We start from the raw sequence: 19269 nt of genomic DNA, 5'->3' as shown, positions 1-19269 counted from the left end.
CTCCATAGAATACCTAAAGTGCATCAAATCAAAGGAGAGAAACAGCAATAAAAAGACATCAGTGGAAAAGTTAGACATAAAGACACTGGATAATTGTTTTTATATTTCTTTATTATTTAAATATTAATATTCAATTTGGTGTGATACATGTCATCAAATAGGTATTTAACAGCTACAGTTCATTCCACCTTTTAAACTGTTGTTTATATGTTGTATGTGCATGTATGTATGTATGTATGTATGTATGTATGTTGTAATGCACTTATAGGTGTTATAATAAATTCTATAATAAGTAAATTTGATATATCAGAAATTAAAGGTTGATCTATTAATTATTCTTCAGTAGACAATATATAACAGTACTTCCATTTAGAGATTAAAACATCAATAAACAATCAAATTCTACAATACAATACAAATGAAGGCCTCTGTATTTCATTTTATATATAAGTGAAAGAAGAGAATGTGCTTATTTTCAGCAATGTTTACATGTAAACATTTAAAACCACATGTGCGCTTAAAGCATAGGATAATTTTCTTAAAGAGCGGTGTAAGCAGTCTGCAGGTGACAGATTGGCAAAGACTCAGACAGTTGAGAAGTAAGACTCGTCGATATTAACAAAGTGCTTCACTTTATAAAAGCATGAAATATAAAATTGTGTTGTCAGAGACAAGAACCTGTAAACATGGCAGGTAGTGTAAACACATGTTTTACCATTCAGAAAATGTTAAAAACAACTGCTTAAAAACAGTTGTTTTCCTATAAAAGGTATAAACAAGTGTTATTCATTTTGAAAACTGACAATCTGTACACAGTTTGACAACCAACAAAATCTTTTTAAATTTGTACTCTTAAAAACAGAGCACTGTGCTGCAATTGGACACCCATGATGAGTAGAGGAAAACAAACATCACTCATTGACAAAAGACATCAAAACACAATTTCTGTCATACTCTATGCAAAGTGTGTGATACCGTCCATCTATTGGATAATGTTTCTGTAAGCTACTGGCCAGGAGATATTATGTGTATGTACATTTTCTTTTTCCTCTGATACACAAACAGTAAATGTTAAACTTGAGTATGAGCGTGTAGCCTACTTAAAGTAAATTATTTATGAATGTGCACCAATAACCGTGATTTGCCAATGTCATATGTTTGAGTGAACAGTTTTAACAATAAATACTTAATGAATACTTAATAATAAAATAATGTAGTACATGTACAGTACATTAGTGAAATTACTAAAAAACAAAAAAACATGCCTGTAGTATGAAGCAATATTTGACGTTAAAGCGGTAACGTCAGGTTCAAGGTGGCTCACTTGTAACCGGGTTAAATCGTAACTTTTGCTGAACACCTGAGATCAACCGGTGTAAATGTACCAACTTACTGACTAATACTCTTCTTAAAGATCCGCTGGAGCTCGGTGCGCAGAGAGAGAGAGAGAGAGAGAGAGAGAGAGAGAGAGAGAGAGAGAGAGAGAGAGAGAGAGAGAGAGAGAGAGAGAGAGAGAGAGAGAGAGAGATAATTGCGCTTATAAAGTTAAAACATTAAATGTTTTAACTTTATTGAGCGCACCTCTCTGTGCCGTTATCAATCAATGTATTGGTTGGTCAGTAGGTTAGTGCTTTTATACCGGTTGATCTCTAATCTCCAACTTAACCTGCTCCAGACCAGGTTAGGTGTTCAGTGTAAATTACCACGGAGATTTAACCCGGTAACAACTGATCCAACGTTGTGATACAGAAAACCCTGGGATGAACCTGAAGTTACCTCAATAACGCCAAATCTTGATATGTAGTACAGGCCTCAGGTGTTTTCGATGATCTCATGTCAATATGTACAATTATGCATAGTATTTCAGCACAATCTAACACTGCATGTATTCTGATACAAACTACCGTAAAATTAATTTAGCCTTTTACTGGTCCTGGCATTGGTACATCACTACTATAATGATTCAATGACACACCTTCCTTCAGTGTAGTCGCTCAAACTTACTATATATGTATATAACTTGCACATTTTCCACTACTAATGCTTTTGGGGTGCATATATTTGGGATTTGCATGAGGGATTCTAGTGTGATGGAATGAAAAAAATTATAATTGTGTATACAATTTAAATGATAGGAAAAAATTATCTTCACATCCGTTTTATTTAGGTTGTATTGCCATTTGATCAGACGTCTTTAAAACTTCTGACAAATTGCTGTCTTCGTCTTTTAATTTTAAGACATTTGGATGACGTTTTCTTTGAAATATTGTTCTACTTGGGCCACGGTCATGTTTAAAGGGATTTCACACTTGTTAACTATATTTTAAATGTTAAATAGTATACATGATAGGAAACATGGGTTGTGAGTTTCGTTTTCTTTTTAATTCAAATATCAAGAGTTGATGTTATCCTTATGTAAAACATAAGTTATTGACTATTCTGACCCACAGCCCATTCTTTCTAGTACTAATAAGTGGTGAAGGGACAAGTTAAGTTAACACAAGTAAAGTAATTTTTCACCAACTACAATGTGAAGTTAAACCTCACAAGTACCTGATGAGAGAATCTCAGTATAAAGTTTTTCTGAGGCAATTGAGCCCTAATGAAACTACTGTTTAAGGTTAGATGTTTTCGTTATGCAGTATACAGCTTTGTATGTTTGCTTTGTAAACTTTAGAACATGTAGAGCGATTAAATACCTCTCCAGATGTAATGTCCTTTCTCCACATGTGCCTCAACAAAGGACCAAAGTGAAGATGTGCGACGGTCCTTCATCTGTCACACAGCTGACAGGTTAAGACCTGAATCTGACACACAGCTTGTTTGTCCCATCATCTTCACCACATCATGCAGCAATGTCAGTTAAGTTCAATTCCAGGCACAAGCTCTAATCCACCCCGTCGAAGCCTTGTGCATTCTCAATGGCGATGTGAAGTTTTTCCCTCAGCTCTTCAAAAGACTCATAAGGAGGCAGGTCCAGTCGATTGAAGCTTTATGAGGTGAAAGTAAAGACAATGAAGGAATTAAGGAAGAAATCACATCCAAGCAGGGGTCAATGAAAATAATCCTTTGCAGGAATCAACTTTAGCTGCCATTGGGTCATTACCAATTTTTAAACCAATGTATTATCACACCTCCATAACGTTGAGGGACTTTCCGGAGATAGATTTTACAAAGGAGCGGGCAAATGTGGTACAGAGGCAGAAATATCCCGACTTTTCAGTCCCTGGTATGCGTCAAGCTCCAAAAACCCTGGATCCAACACTTCCCATAGTGCAACTTTTGCATTCACTAGGAAATTTACTTTGACAATTAAAATCAGTGGAGTTCTCCCTTAAAGGGGAACAATGCAGTTGTACCTTAACTGAACAGCATTCGAGTTATTGCAACGGTTATATGACTTTTTTGAGTTGAATGTAGGTCGTCGCGTTCCCCCCTAGCGCCTGTGAGCGGAAAAACACCCTTGCAATTTTAGGCTGGCGAGCATGGAAGTATTGCTGACGAGTTGCTGGACACAGCATCAGGAAGTATTGCATGATATCAGGTCTCATGGTGTAACAAATTCAGGAACCGGCTAACAAGGTAGCTATAGAGTTTTTCACACTATCATCATGGCCGAGCCGGCAAAAAACAAGCAGAAAGCTAGTAAAGCATTGTCGGAGGAACAGAGAAGAAGAAAAAGTTGATTGATTTACTAGGAATTAGATACAAGTAAACATAGGTCCTGCCAAATATTTAATCCAAAGCTGTAGGGGGGCTCTAACGAGAAACCTACAAGCAAAAAGCGAGATAACAGCGAAGAAATGTCATTTGTCACAAACAGAATTCTCTTTGAGAACAGTATTGTCATTTTTCACAGACAGAATGAGTGTTCTGTTCTCAAACAGCCGAGTTTGACAATGAGGGATATCACTCTCTCTCAGTGGTAGAGGCGTCGCCTGCCAATCGGAAGGTTGGGGGTTTGATCCCTGGCCCTGCAGCCCCATGTCAGAGTGTCATTGGGCAAGAAACTGAACCCAGAGTTGCCCCCAATGCTGCACCTTCGGAGTGTAAATGTGTGTGAGTGTTTATCTGATGAGCAGGTAGCACCTTGTACAGCAGCCTCGGCCACAGTGTGTGAATGTTTGAACGGTGAATGGTTCCTGTGCTATGTAAAAGTACTTTAAGTAGTCGTTAAGACTAGGAAAGGGCCATTTAAGAACAGGCCATTTACATTTACAGATTGAGAGCTATGACTGTATCCAGCCACTAAAGGGCTTCAACCCACTATGCTTAATTAGATATTATTTTATACAAGCCCTTTTTATTGTTACTCATTCATTTATTTATCCATCCATTCATTCATTCATACATTATCACAGCCACACAAAACCTCATTGTGAGCTAAGAAAGCAAAGTGTTAATCCGGGCTGATGTACAACTCTACAGTAATAATGCAATTAAATTTGTTGAGCCTGACATGAGACAACATCATTGTGAAGCCCCTGGAGCCCCAAATATATATTTTTTTGAATTTCACATGCACAGATAATTATGAATAATGGATCATGTGCACACAATCAAATGTCATCTTTAGAGACACTCTGGGCTCTGAACATCTGAGTCACATTGCAGTAAAGTGATCACATTTGTCACTGTTAAACATAGCCAACAAATCAGTGTCAAGTAGAGCAAAAAGCATTTTTGGCACAATCTGCTTCAGCCGTTTTTTTTTTTTTAATGTTGGAAAATATTAACGAAACAATCTAAGTGTAGTGCTTACCATGTGTGGGCTCGGGGGAGTTTATCACTTGTTCCCCACTGCTCAATAGTGAACAGCTGTGGTCCGTTAGACCCTGGAAAATAAAACCATCAAACAAACATAGATTTTAACTGGTATTAATAAAAAATAAAAAAGTTCAAGCCACTTGTGAGTTGGAGACAAGTGTACAGTATTAGAGGAAAAAGATTTGATGAGGCAAAAACATTCATTCCGTAACTGGATGTCAGAGTGGATAACCTAGACTAATTCATTAAGCAAGAAACCACTTTCTAACAACAATGTAGTTGGCGGTAATAAAATGTGTTATCTCACCATAGAGTTCAGCAAAGCCATTCATCGGGACCCTTGATGTTCCTGTCACAAACTGTAAGAGTCTGATTCGCTTTTCTGCATCCATCAACAGAACCGTCTAGAACAACACAAAACAATATACAAATAAATAACTAACACAAAGCTCTTCTCAGAAGGGAGATATAAACTCAATCCATAGCCCAAGTGGATGGCTCCAGGCATGTAAAGTTGTCTTACTTTCCAGAACCACTGGATAACAACGTGGTTGGAGCAATAGCTGTTCTTGTACTTGGTGTTCTCTCTCCAGTCATTCACATCCACATCGCCAAGACCACACATGAGCAGCTGTGGAGGACAGGTGGACACCCAATTATTCATCTTTCTGGAACGAATCTGGTTAATTTCAGCACATCGGAAAACTTACCTCGAGCTCATTCTCATCAAAGATCTTGATCAGATCTTGAGGTATCAACTCAAAGAATCCCTAAAACACAAAATGTTTTTATTCTCACTTTATACCATTTAATACTTTCTACTATTGTATGCTATAAACAATGTCTAAAATCAAATGTTAACCTCTTTGAAGGCAGACATCTGTTTCTGTATCCTGTTCACAAACCTCCACTGCATCACCAGACTGTCAAACCCAAAACAGCAGATTAGCATCAAACCATCATTTTAACACTTTTAAAATGAAGAAAACTATTTTTTTTGCTTACTGGATGTATTCCTTCTTGTTTTCATTAGTGATGACAATCTCTGCGCCACCCAGCTTCAATTCATGCTGGCGAGTCTGAACAGGAAGAATGGTATATATCACATAAATTACACAGATTAACCACTTATTAACCACAAATTAAAGGTTGTAGAGTCAAAGACAGCATGTTTGAACGCACCTGTCCAAACAGCTCTTCATCGATGGTGAACCTTAAGTCCAAGTCTTTTGGGTCGTTCTCCAAAATCCACTTCAAGGAGTTGAAATATTCACTGTCCTAAAAAAAGACAATAGAAAAAAATGAATGTCTTCCAGATTATCTGATTTGGGGCATGCACTCAATTATTTGCTGTGAAAAAATGTGGCACTCACAACAGACTCCATGTCCTGGAGAGTGATGGGCTTCTGCAGCATCATCTTGTAGAAAGGCCGAATGAAGAATGCTTTGATGGCCAGAAACAAAAAATGTCCGGATCTATTAGAATCACATAGTTTGCTCTAATCCCTTTGAACTCCCCTCTACCAACATTAACACTTTCAGGTGGCACTCACCATCGAGCAGTTTGCCGTGATATACGGCCATGCCTGCCACACGGCCGATGAACTTGAAGTAGGACAGGTGGTCCTCATTACATAAACCTGAGTTGGGGTTAATCTGCAGTGTGTAGTTGTCCCTGGAAGACAAATCACAACATTAAGAGGAACCACAAAGAACAAACATTTTCCTAAATCAGCTGTCCTGCTTCCTGCCAAAACATATTACAGTTCTTTTATGTGTATTTTTGAATTGCCACTATTATAACAAATACAATACTGTGATTGTATGGGTAATTTTGACTTGAAGTTTGTATTTTACTCGTATTACAAGTAAATAAGTAGCACTTACTTATTTCACAATTACAGTTTTCCAGACTACATTGTATGCTAAAGAATGTGGCCTGACATTGTATCTTCCCAACAAGAGAAATCTCACACACAGAGTCAGTGAATGCACAATATGAGCAGTGATACATTATGTGCATGTCTCTGAGTTAGTATTTCTACATATTAATTTCAGACCTAGAGGTAGAATATCTGTCCTGAATGCCTTTCATTTACTGCTCCTTCATACAAGTCAGTGAACCAGTGCACGTTCCTCTAAATGTGTATGGATCATGCAATACAATTGGTTTTTGGATGTCTGTACTCGTCTAAACACACCATAATCATGTATAAGAACATTAGGAAGATTAAAAAGAGGCAGTGTTTGAACTCACGTGGCAGAATACTCAAACAGTCCATAGTACGGGTTGAACATCTCCTTGGACATGAGGAAGAACCATTCCCTGGCCACGCCACCATAGTCCAGTCCTTTTTCTCCCTCAAATTCCACCCACAGTCTTGCCTTCAGCAGGTCCGCCCTCTTCACTGAGAGGATGCGCCGGTACGAGTCCTCCAGCACCGCATTACGTTTCAGTTTCAGCTCAAAGCGGTTTGGGATGTCAGCCTACATAAAAAGGTATTGTGTTCATTAAAAAGAAAGTTTGTGATATATCAAAATAGACCAAGAGGTAATAGAAGAAGTTGAGGAATTTAAATGTTTAGGTATTATTCTGGATTCCCAACTCAAATTTAATAAAACACATTAACAAACTCTGTAAGGCTATCTGTAGAAACCTGAACTGTTTCAGAATAATAAAGCATCACATACCTGTCAAGGCAGCTTTACTGTTTTTTAATGTCATGATACTCTCTTATCTATCCTACTGTGCTACTGCATGGGGCCAAGCCTCCCTGACAACAGTCAAACCCATCATATCGGTATACAAACAGGCACTGGAAATAATGGATCAGAAACCATCAACGTGGCACCACTGTTTGATTGTACATAAATACAAGCTTTTACATTTTGATAGCTTTATTAAGTTCTCTTTTCTCAAACTGACATATAAATGCGCGAATAAACTAGCTCCAGCCGTACTCTGTCCTTTTATGACTAAAACAAATACTAGGAGAGTGGCCACTAAGGGAGAAGTGGGTTACAACTGCATAGCAGAGGGGCGCAAAACCATTGCAAATGGCTGGGTGCTTGGGGTTTGTGTTGTTACGTGATGTACTGTTTTGTGTAATGTTGTCATGAATCTGTGAAATGCTGATGTAATATATTAATATAATTTATATGCTGCATGATTGTGTAACTCACACTATGTAGTTCTTAAAAAAAAATATTTGGATTATCTTTTTAGAAACACCTGACCAGGGATTGGGGTTGCAAATTAGCCTATTTATGCTAATTAGCTTTTTATGTAACACATCTACACATATTGTTATGGCTGTGACTGTGATAGTTATGTATGTAATAATTTGTGCTGCATTGTCCCTGACAAATAAACTAATACATTTAAAATTTAAAATGATCATAAAAATGATCTACGGGTTGAAAAAATACATCATATATGAAAGTGACAAACTGATATCAGAGGTAAAGGCAACAGCAGTCCTTATTAGAATAGTTTTATTAAGTATTTGCAAGGTAGAGGTAGTTGTTAACAATTTCAGTCCCAGTTGCCCTTGCTCTGAGAACACTCACCGGTTTCTTCATTTTCTTCCGGAAGTAGTCATACTTCTGTTTATAATCTCTGGAATAAGGCACTGCCTATAATCAACAAAGGACACTGATCAGTGACAAATACATCATAACCGGCACTGCGGTCAATGATATATTTACAGGAAACCTGTAAACTATACATAACTATTTTTATTGTGTGCTAATATTATGTTACTGAAGAATAATCGATCCAATATAATCTATACTCACTGGTCCAGTTATAGCTGAGTTCTGTAATCTGGGATCATCCCATTGTGTGGTCCTGGTATCTGTGAAATATGATACATCAGAAGCCATTCATTAACATGGAAACATATACACTTAGTCCAAGATGTATTCTTAGTATTAAATGTCATACGCACTGTGATCTATGTAGAATATCCTGCCATCACTGTGGACCCTCTCCTCCCAGCCAGGCTAGAAAGAAATCCATTTATAAGAATATATCATATATATATATGGGGTAAAATGCATGACAATTATGGGGAGTCACCAAATTTGTCTTTTGGGTGTCAAACTGAAAAAAGGTTGGGAGCCACCACTTTAGACTTTTAAATCAAATTAGGCAGTACTTTCAGCTCTGATAATATGCACCAACATATGATTTTCTGTAATTGCTGAATTTACCGGCAGAGGGCCAAGATCAGATGGGTCAAGTGGGGGTCTCTTTCTCGTGTTCACAGGGATCTTTAGCCTGGGATCTTCCTGTTTAGAGAAAAACAGATAGGATGTGTTTCCTTCAAAGAGGAAATACTTAAACAAGAAATGGTGTTTGAGATACCACCGACTAAGTTGTCACCATGAAACGCATTTAAAAATGGTTAACTTAGCAATTAGTAGCCTTCTGGTTGTGGAAATAAATGAAGCATTGAATGTCTTGTGTATTAGCTCTCATAGAGCAAGCCCCTAGTGGCCATTAAAGGAACAGGTCACCACTTACGATCAGAGGAAAAAGCACATCTGAAGCCTGCTGCTTTCTCACCCAGGTAGTTGTCTTAGTGTTGTGGTCGATGAAAAACGGTCTTCCATTGGGAGCACTGCGAACCTCCCAACCAGCTGGCAGGAAGCCAGATTTATGTGTGGCGTCAGGGCTTGGGGTGTGCTGAGGAGATTCCTCTGGGGACATGGATGGCAAGGGTGGAGTCAGGCTCTGGGCTACACCTGCCCCACTCTGTGTTGCTGCCGCTGCAGCTGCTGCTAGTGCTACTGGTGCATCTGAGGTTTTCTGTTATATTATACAAAAATATAATATGGAGAGGTATGGAGAACTTGGGCTTAAAACTGGCAATGGATTGTCAGCATGCATACATTTACACCTGTTCAGTATCAATAAGAATAAAAAGAATAAAAGAAAACACGTTGTACCTGAATGAGAGGTCGTGTCCATGAAGTGGTTTGGCTGATGTGGTTGACAAAGTAGCGTCTCCCTTTACTGTCTCGCTTCTCCTCCCAGCCTGGAGGCAGCCCAGTTGAGGTTGGAATTAGCTATTGAATTACATAAATGAATACAGTGATCAATACTGAAAACCTCAAACTCTTACTGCCTGATTCAGGGCAAAATATGAATCAGGATCAGAATCAAAAAACTCACAGAAGAAAGTAGTAGCGTTTGTGATGCAGTCGTAAAATTAAATGAGAATTGAAGTTGTTAAAAAACAAAAAAATAATTTGAAAAAAATTAATTACAAAAAATGTAAAAGTATTAAATCTTAAATTTTATAACAATAGCAATGTGCTATATGTCCCAAAATAGAGGGGCGGCTGTGGGTCAGTGGTAGAGTGGTTGCCTGCCAATCCAAAGGTTGGTGGTTCGATCGCCTTGGGCAAGACACTCAGCCCAGAGTTGCCCCCGATGCTGCGCCATCGGAGTATAAATGTGTGTGAGTGTTTATCTGATGAGCAGGTGGCACGGCAGCCTCAGCCATCGTTTATGAATGCTTGTGAAGGGTTCCTGTACGAGGTGAAAGCGATTTGAGTAGCCGTAGTTGACTAGAAAAGCGCTATACAAGAACAGTCCGTTTATCCAACATTTACAAAAAGATTAATTGTGCCTACCTCAAACTCAGAAAGTAAACTAAACGTACAGTATAACCTCGCTAAAAACTGTTGTATTTCCCACCATAGAAACTGATTTAAGAAAAAAAAAAAACTGAATCTTGAACGGTGACATTGGTCCACTCAAACAGCAACAACCTGATGCAAGACAGGTTTGGAAGGAGTGATTTCAACAAGGAGTGAAATACTAACCACAGGATTAACAGGATGTTCCTCTCCTGTTGAAGTCTGGGCATTTCCTCTGAGACTGGAATGGCTTGAATTATTGGTATGATCCTGCAGGACAGAGGAAGGATGTCAAAGACAACAACAACAAATAAATACTGGGCAATCTTTATCCTTTTCTCCAAGCTTGGGTCCTGGGAGCCTGATGGTTCTGTGCAATATGTTAGCTGTTCCTAGGACTGCACTCTTCTAGACAGACGTTGCAGATGTTGTTCCTGGACTTTGCTGGAGCCATTGTCCCAATTTTGGGTGGTACAGCCCTGAGTGCTCTGACTATCACAGTTGCCTGGGATTGCTAACTATCACAACTGCCTTATTCTGCCTTTTGTCAACCACATTTCATGTTGGTCAACCATCACCATTTATCAGTCTGATTGTGGTAGTCCCACAGGATCTTAGCTCTGTCATTCTCTGCCACCTTCGGAGATGCCTACCACTTCAACTTTGAGACTTCCAGCCCTTACTCGTCAGTATAGATGTTCCTGTACACTAAGCCAGTAACTTGGTCATGGTGTTCCTTGTATGGCATACCTACCTGCATCTTACACCCCACCTTCATGTGCTAGACTGTCTCAGGGGCATCTGTCTGTAAACAACTTGCACTGTCTGGTATGGTAGATTCCCGCATTTGAGCCAGAGCCCGATGGGACACAACTTATTTTCGCTCCTTGGGCCGGGTTCCGTGACAAATCTCTGGTAAAGCTCACATACAAGCTGGACATCGGGCCTGTATTAGCGTTCTCCTTTTTATATTTTAGCTATTGGATGTCTGCCAACCTGATGATTACTGGGTCTTGTTCTGAGAGGTTGCTTTGGGCTACTCTTAGACTTACCTGGGCATTGGTGTTTTGTGTTGCCTCATGTTTTTCCAGTATTGCCCAGTCTCAGTATTGCTGATTATGTCCTACTGTCTTGCCACTGAGAGTACACTTTAGATGATTCGGTTCAAGACACAGCTCAACACAAAACAATGGACCTGAGGCACCCTGGCAGCTCACCTGGTTGAGCGTGCACCCCATATACCAAGGTTCAATCCTTACTGCAGCAGCTTGGGTTTGATTCTAACTCTTTGCTGCATGTAATGTGTTTAACCTCACATATGGGAATATATATATATATATATATATATATATACACACACACACACACACACACACACACACACACACACATACATACATATATACACACACACACACACACACATATACATACATACATATACACACACACACACACACACACACATATTCACACACACACACACACACACACACACACACACACACACACACACACACACACACACACACACACACACACACACACACACACACACACACACACACACACACACACACACACAGTTTTAGTTGTTAAAGACACTGCTTAACTTATCCTTCTCTTAATGAAAGCATTTTGTTTCATATTAATCCCATTGTAAGTCTCTCCTCTTCTGACTTAGAGTAACCACAGAAAATGACTCACCGTCTGGTAAGTGCGCAGCTCGCCAGCTGTGGCCCGAGAAATATGAGTGTTTCTCAGCTCAGCACGGGACGGGTGGAACTCTGCGGGCCCGTGGGGTGGACTTGATGTGAGGTGGTTATTGCTGTGGTACAAGGTGGACATATCCTCTGTAATGATCTCCCAGCTCTAGAAGATGAGACAAGAGCCACATTAAGAAGACTGATCCAAGGTTAGATCCGACATCAGCAGCTCTGCCAAATAACTTTGTTTAAACATCTAAACCTAAAGTTAGTTTTTTTTAGACCTAATAAAAGTGGATTTCCTTAAGCGTTTATGCCAAAGCCCTCAGAGGACAGGCCAGAACTGCACTGCTACATCCCCCATTGCAACACCTGGCTTCAACATAGCACCTGCATGGCTATCGGAACACACTTGCCCCATCCTTAATTTTCTTTCCTCACCCATTCACCTACAAACATTTATAAAAACTGTTAAAATTACCTCAGGAGACTCTTGTGCGGTGTTCTCATCATGGTCCGAGATCTGTCTGCGTGTAATAATAGCATGCTCCGCATCTATGTTATTGTTCTGTCTTCTTTGCATCTCCACATCAACGTTCCTGTAAAACACACACACACACACACACACACACACACACACACACAATATGACTTGATCTCCATTTATATTTAATATGTAGCCTAGGCAGCCATTCCTTGGGTGTTTATCAGCACCCACGGAATGGCTATGCAGTACTGCACAAGAAAAGTGTTCTAGAAAAAGTTTGCAGGGGAGAGGGGGAGCCTTCTTACTGAATTGTGGGTCGTTTCCACTGTGTGGTTCTGCTCTCATGATTGACAAAGTAGGTTCTTCCCAGGTTGTCCTGCCGCTCCTCCCAACCAGAGGGCAGAGCGGGCAGCAGCTGGTTTTGTCTGGGACCTGACATGTCCTGAGCCTCCAGAAACTCCCAACCAGGCTGCATGACATAAACAAAGTAACAAAGTTTAAAAAAAAAAAAAGCAAGATGGAGACAATATCCTAATGCCTGCTGTTTAACTAGACCGACAAAAAACAACTGGAAGAAAATTTACAGACTGGAGCTCTGACTCAGCATCAGCATATTTTACAAAGGCCATGGACACAGAGTGGGACAAATGTGAAATGGACAATAGACGCTATAAAGAGCACATATTACTGCTATGACATTTAATTGTTCAAAACTCTAAGGTGAAAACCATAAAACCAAAGTGACAATGCCAAGGTTATATAATATCCAATCTATGGATATCTATTATCATATGGGTTAACACAATGGTGATTGAGCCTATGGCACACTGATGAAAGCCTTTGCATTTGCAGTATTATAACTGGGTGTCTGTGTTGACATTCTCTGGAAAAATCACAAGCAGTGCACAGTTAGTGAACATTTTTCATCACCCAGTAGTGGTTGGTCTGTCAGAGAGGGTAGGCGGAGGTAACACAACAGACTTGCTCTCTGCATTTCCGGTCTCTGCGGGCTATGAAAGTAAATGGATGCTATGGCCTAACAAACTTGAAAAACAAATGAAAGAGACGAATTACGTCTCGTCATTTTAGTGTGTTCCGAGGCACTTTTTTAACCAACTCGGGGAGACTAATCAGTCCAACTGCCTTTTCTGCCGAAGGTCGGCCGTCTGGTTCGTGTGCCAGGGGCTTAAGAAGTATTATTGCGTAGGCAAATTCAACACAAGAGGATCTGTAAGAGATAACTCCTTGCTGAACAAGCATTATTAGCCAGACTTACATCCATGTCCTCAGTCTGTTCTGTTGTTTCCTCCTCTGAATCAGGGTTTTTTGGCTGGTAGGTCATTTTGAGACGCAGGTGACCTTTGACTCTGGACTTGTGGCTGCAGGACAAACAAAAATGAATTTACTTATTTTTTAACAAGGAAGAAATTAATATTGCCAGGAATATTTGAAAATAAAGAACTGTGGCTTATCATTTATCCTACAAATAAATGTATGTAATAAATGAAATGTTAAACAGGGAAAGATCATGCAATAATGCCAACCTTCGTGGGTGGAGCAGAAAATCCTTGAATGTGTATGGCCTTTCTGTATTAGGATTTTCTGTCTGAGAAAAAAATGAAATAAAAAAGGAAACTAAATTAAATTCTCCCAATATTTTTACAGCTGCTTGAATAAATCTGGTATTGTAAAAGTATTACACAGTACATTTAAACAGACTGGTGATGGTGACTGTGTACCATGAGGGCTGATTTGTTGGTGTTGTATTTATAATGAAACAGTAGTAGGAAGGCAACATAAACATGACGGACTGTGTTTCCAAAACTATAGACAATGATGTGGAACATACACCTGACTAAGGGCGTGCAGTTTTTTTTTGTTTTTGTTTTTTACACATGGTGACATTGGTGAGATTGAGGTCAAGAGCTTGTGCAGCTTACGCTACAGTTAAAACCCATAAATTAAAACGTACAGTACATAAAGTTAAACCAGTCACAGTCATTAATATAAAAAGAACAAGAGTTTCCTGCAACCAAGGACTCACCGGTATCTGATTTAAGGGGATATCCACCTGTCCCAGAAAGTCATCACGTGTCTGACAGAGAGAGAGTCACACACACAGATATGAGGATCATGACACAGAGGCACACACAGACACATAGCTTGATCTTCATATATACATATTTAGCATGTAGCCTAGACATTAAAGTGTTTATTAGCTCACAATGAATGGATGCACTGTGCTATTGCTAGAGAGACTGGGACCAAAATAATGTAGCATTTGTAAACTCTCATTTTTTAAATACTTCACACAATTACTGCATGGCTTTATCACAGTCGTGGAATCTCGAAGGCAGAGGCCTGAAGGCAAACACACTGTACCGAGGGAGTCAGCTTTGTGACAAAATTAACACCCGCGGCAGGTCACACTGTCTAACAGCAGTATATAGAGTGTGTACGTGAACAAATATAGATGGAGGCCTCCTTCGTCCTGCCCTTGCATGTCTAATAGTGCAGCCAAGAAAAGCAAGTCCGTGCACACCAGCAATGAGCCTGAAAACTCATATGAATATCTCCTGTATGAGAGAGAGCGAGGGATGACATGCAGCAAAGGGCCGCAGGTCGGAGCCGGACCCGGGTCTGCTGCGCTGGGGAGCCAACCTCGACAAATAGACGGCCGCTCCACCAACTGAGCTATTTGGCCGCCGGTTATATGCGGTATTTAACTTGAACTACATCATAGCAAATAAAGGTAATTATTGGATCACAAACCGGCACGGGTCTTGTAACATATTTAATTAAAATTGCCTAAAAAGGTTACAAAACAACAAGTAAAGACACAAAAGTCTACGATAATGCTTTGTTTCATTTAACTCACAAGTTGGAGCTTGGAACTGGGAATGATGTCACACCCAGGTTGACTGTGTTCCAGTAATAAGTCAGACTATTTTATATAATTATTATATTTAACAGGGTGTAAAGAAGGGGGAAACAGGGGAAATCCGACTTAAGAACTACTACTACTACTGATGTATAAGTACATCTCTGTATTTAGTGGTTACAGTATAATGTTGGTTACAGTACATTTATTTACACACCACAGTCCACACGTTATTAACTGGAGAACACACAGTAGGGTGGTTATATATATATATATAACATGGTCATGAACCGATATCCTCACCCTAAAATGTAAACAACTGAAACTGACTAAGACATTGGACTAAAACATTTTTTAAGGACATTCCTGAACCACACTGTCCTGTCCCACAATATGTCTGTGTGGATAATCTTATTTGATGGCACTGTTTCACATTTAAAAGCAACACATTGAGTGCATCTAAGTATCACACAGATCACTTCATCTAAATTTCCCTTTCACTCCACAGCACATTGGATCTCACACTTAAACCCAGAGCCTATGTAACAACCACCCACTACTTATATGTATAAATATGTATCAGTACATTGCCCTTCATAGCTTTTAATGAGCTGCTCAGATAACGAGAAACTAAACCTTACAAATAATGACAAACCTTTTGGACAACTGATCCCTCTGTCTTAAATTAAAACCCAGTATTTCCTTAACAGTAATGCATAAACAATGAGTGAGACCAAGCTTAACGAATCGTTTATATGCTTTGGACACATGACAAGACTGTCCAAGATAAAAAAGACAGCCATAGATAGATCCTTTCAGAGCATCCCCTGAAGGTTCATCTGACACTACAGTAAATGCAACTCAGATTAGCATGTGGCATTCAGCAGTGCTGACCACGTACTGTATGAGGTTGTGGCAAACAGTTACAAACACATGTTGGGCATCTGTGGAGCAAGCTCAGTGATATCCATCTTAGTTCTGCAACGACAAACTACTTTTAACAGGTGGACAGCAGCTTGTGAAACCTGAACTTCTGAAGAGCTACTCAGCTAATGTTATTGGAGCAGCCAAACAAACTGTCAGGTGATAAACCATCCTGATCAGGAATGATATGTACACACCTGAGAAGAAGACAATAATTCCATAAAATAAGTAAGAACAAGTTATATTTTGAAAAAAAAGACACACATTAAAAACTGCCAAAGCTGTAGAGACTATGTTTGATTGTCATGACAAAGTATATTCAAAGCTGTAAAATGAGGAAGCCCTTGCTTTCCACACATCCACCATTTGCTGTCACAGCAGGAGGCCGTAACACCAAGTCTGATGGCCTGTTCTGTTAATGTGTTTTGGTGATGAAAGTTTAAAGCAAAACAAATTAACTCTAAAAGGAAAAAAAGGCAGATTTTGATTTCTATCTCTCTCCAGTTTTGACAGTTAAAGCCTAAGGCTCCTGCACACTGCAAACATGGCGTGAGCGTGTCAGCTGCGTGGCGTGTCCGTTTTTATTTTGGCTCCCATGTTAACAGGTTAGAGCTTGCACACTGCCTGCGTAACACTCAAGTCTCAGGCCGCGCTGAAAACGCGTACATGCTAGAAATAGGACAGGCCCCTAATTTTTACGTGACACACTAGTGTGTTAGAAGCAGTTTCAGGCAAAATAGAACACAAAAAGATTTTATTATGTCATTTTCACACAAATACATTTAATAAATTACATTTTGATGTCTGAAAGGCTCTGGGTTTTGACATAAATGTAGATTTAAATGTAATTTATTTATTTATTTTCAAATATTGCACCTGTCAATACAGAACAAAATATTCTGTAGCCTATTTTGCTGTTTTGAAATCAGTATATGTTTATGTTTAACATTAAGTATACTACTGCTATTATTTGCTATGAATATAAAATATAGATAACAAGTATTGTGTAAATCTTGCTCACAATACTTGTTATCTATATTTTATATTCATAGGACAAACCCATCTGTAAAATTCTGTTTATAATAGTATTCAATTCTATACTTATTCAGTACATATCCATGGCCTACACTTAAGGAACCATTGTATATCCTGCACTTACTGCTATTGCACTTCTGGTTAGACCCAAACTGCATTTCGTTGCCTTGTACCTGTACCTGTGTAATGACAATAAAGTTGAATCTAATCTAATCTAATTTCATTTCATTGTATCAACAAGAAACATGCAAGTGTAAAGACAAAGCTAGCAGCAGCAGCACCATGTCAGACACAATTCTGGTGTGCAAATAGAGAAAATGCCACATAGCCGCCCCGCAACAGACACTTAACAGAAATGCCAAGCAAGCAGTATGCAGGAGGCCTAAGAGTTTGGTGTTGCAGGGCTCTTTTTATAATGGGTGTGTTGCTTCTCTAAACCACGTTGTCGCTTCTGAAGGAGTCAAAAAGAGTTCTAGCTTGAACCAAGAAATTTGTGAGAGAAAATCTAGGTTTCCTTGGCCTGAATCAGGCAATGCAACCTGCCAACACAAACACGCACGCCTGCGGCAGCTGCACAAAACTAGTTGAGAGAGTTGAATCTGGAAGGACCATAATGACATGAATGTCAACTTGATAACCTAGAACATTTTATTAAAGTTACATTTGGGCCATTTAAATCTTCCTTGGTTCTTGGGGTTGTTCAAATTACAGCAGAGAGACTCCTTAATTTTTTCATTTATTCATGTTCATAAAATGTAATTTCTTCTTGCGTGATTAATAAATGGCGTGGTATGTCTTTTTCACTACTGGTTGTTCATTAACTTGTAAGATGAGGTATGCAGGGTTATGAGAATTGCAGATAAGAAACCTGAAATTTTCATAATAACACATTTAACTATATGTACACACAACTGTCTTTAAGTGCTCTTGTTTAGTTAATTTCTTACTTCTACTATTGTAAAAGTTCTATATACACCTCATTTTATTTATTCCATTATATATTTTCTATTCACCTCTAGGGATCAGTAAATGGATTATCTTATATAGTTTAGTTAGCATAGAAATCTAGCAGCAGCAAATGTAATTTCCAGCCGGTCTGGCTTGTCAGGCTATGGTTCAACAGCATTAGCTTTGTTTCTGTTGCATTGTATAGATGTTACAATAAGCCCAAACAGGTCTAGGGATAGGTAGTTTAGATTTTGTCAAATTTTCTATTGTTAGCCGTTTATTTCGCCCTTGGTTTTTATAGTAGATAAACATTGTTGTTGGACTGTTTTTAGGCATGAGGTAATCATTTTTACTGCTGTTGTAAAAGGAAAAGGAGTACAAAGCTCATTTAACCATATTTAGCAATTTAGTATTTAGTAAGGAAAGATTTACAAAAGCAAATTTGGATCCTTAAAAGAAAAATTGAAGGTGGGCGCCCAGATAGCTCGGTGGGTGGAGCGGGCGCCCATGTGTAGAGGTTTGATCCTCGGCACAGCACGTTCGGGTGCGGCTCTAACCTGCAGCCCTTTGCTGTAGGTCATTCCCCCACTCTCTCTCCCCCCTTTCATGTCTACCACTTTCCTATCAAAAATAAAGGCTGAAAATGCCCAAAAAATAGTCTTTAAAAGAAAAAAAGAAGAAAAAAAAATGACAGGCTAATTAGGTAAAGAAGAGACCTTCTTACTAGTCAACCTGCTAATTGCAAGGGGAGAGGCTGACACCCGATACTTCACAAACACTGCCTGGCAGGGGGACCCACAGCGAAGGGAACGCACCAACCTTATACTGGGAAAGACTCCTGCTCCCATTCTGCCTGCATTACATTACCCCCC

The 19269-nt window shown here is 39.3% G+C and overlaps 1 protein-coding gene across 5 annotated transcripts in view; it reads right to left on the bottom strand.

Moving 5' to 3' along the window:
* Positions 1-90: 90 nt before the first annotated feature.
* The window catches only part of nedd4a (NEDD4 E3 ubiquitin protein ligase a), a 32038-nt gene continuing 12859 nt past the window's right edge, over positions 91-19269 (bottom strand). For 2 of the 5 annotated variants that reach the window (XM_034892990.1, XM_034892762.1), the window contains 24 exons: positions 14654-14704; positions 14154-14215; positions 13886-13988; positions 12915-13078; positions 12604-12721; positions 12124-12288; positions 10603-10686; positions 9721-9840; positions 9296-9580; positions 8983-9060; positions 8718-8772; positions 8566-8624; positions 8338-8403; positions 7025-7254; positions 6321-6442; positions 6141-6211; positions 5950-6045; positions 5773-5846; positions 5630-5690; positions 5478-5537; positions 5291-5398; positions 5075-5171; positions 4763-4835; positions 2384-2990 (listed from right to left, as the gene is read on the bottom strand). In XM_034892990.1, coding sequence (XP_034748881.1) covers positions 2888-2990; positions 4763-4835; positions 5075-5171; positions 5291-5398; positions 5478-5537; positions 5630-5690; positions 5773-5846; positions 5950-6045; positions 6141-6211; positions 6321-6442; positions 7025-7254; positions 8338-8403; positions 8566-8624; positions 8718-8772; positions 8983-9060; positions 9296-9580; positions 9721-9840; positions 10603-10686; positions 12124-12288; positions 12604-12721; positions 12915-13078; positions 13886-13988; positions 14154-14215; positions 14654-14704 — 2505 coding nt within the window. In that variant the 3' untranslated portion in view covers positions 2384-2887. Of the gene's footprint in view, positions 1189-2383; positions 2991-4762; positions 4836-5074; positions 5172-5290; positions 5399-5477; positions 5538-5629; positions 5691-5772; positions 5847-5949; positions 6046-6140; positions 6212-6320; positions 6443-7024; positions 7255-8337; positions 8404-8565; positions 8625-8717; positions 8773-8982; positions 9061-9295; positions 9581-9720; positions 9841-10602; positions 10687-12123; positions 12289-12603; positions 12722-12914; positions 13079-13885; positions 13989-14153; positions 14216-14653; positions 14705-19269 lie in introns of those variants that run through there. The other 3 variants (XM_034893060.1, XM_034892831.1, XM_034892910.1) reach the window with 2 other exon arrangements.

This window comes from Etheostoma cragini, chromosome 1 (genome assembly GCF_013103735.1).
Source record: "Etheostoma cragini isolate CJK2018 chromosome 1, CSU_Ecrag_1.0, whole genome shotgun sequence".
In the NCBI taxonomy this organism is placed as follows: Eukaryota; Metazoa; Chordata; class Actinopteri; order Perciformes; family Percidae; genus Etheostoma; species Etheostoma cragini.
The sequence above is the reverse complement of the archived record's forward strand: the minus strand, read 5'-3'. Positions and strand labels throughout refer to the sequence as shown.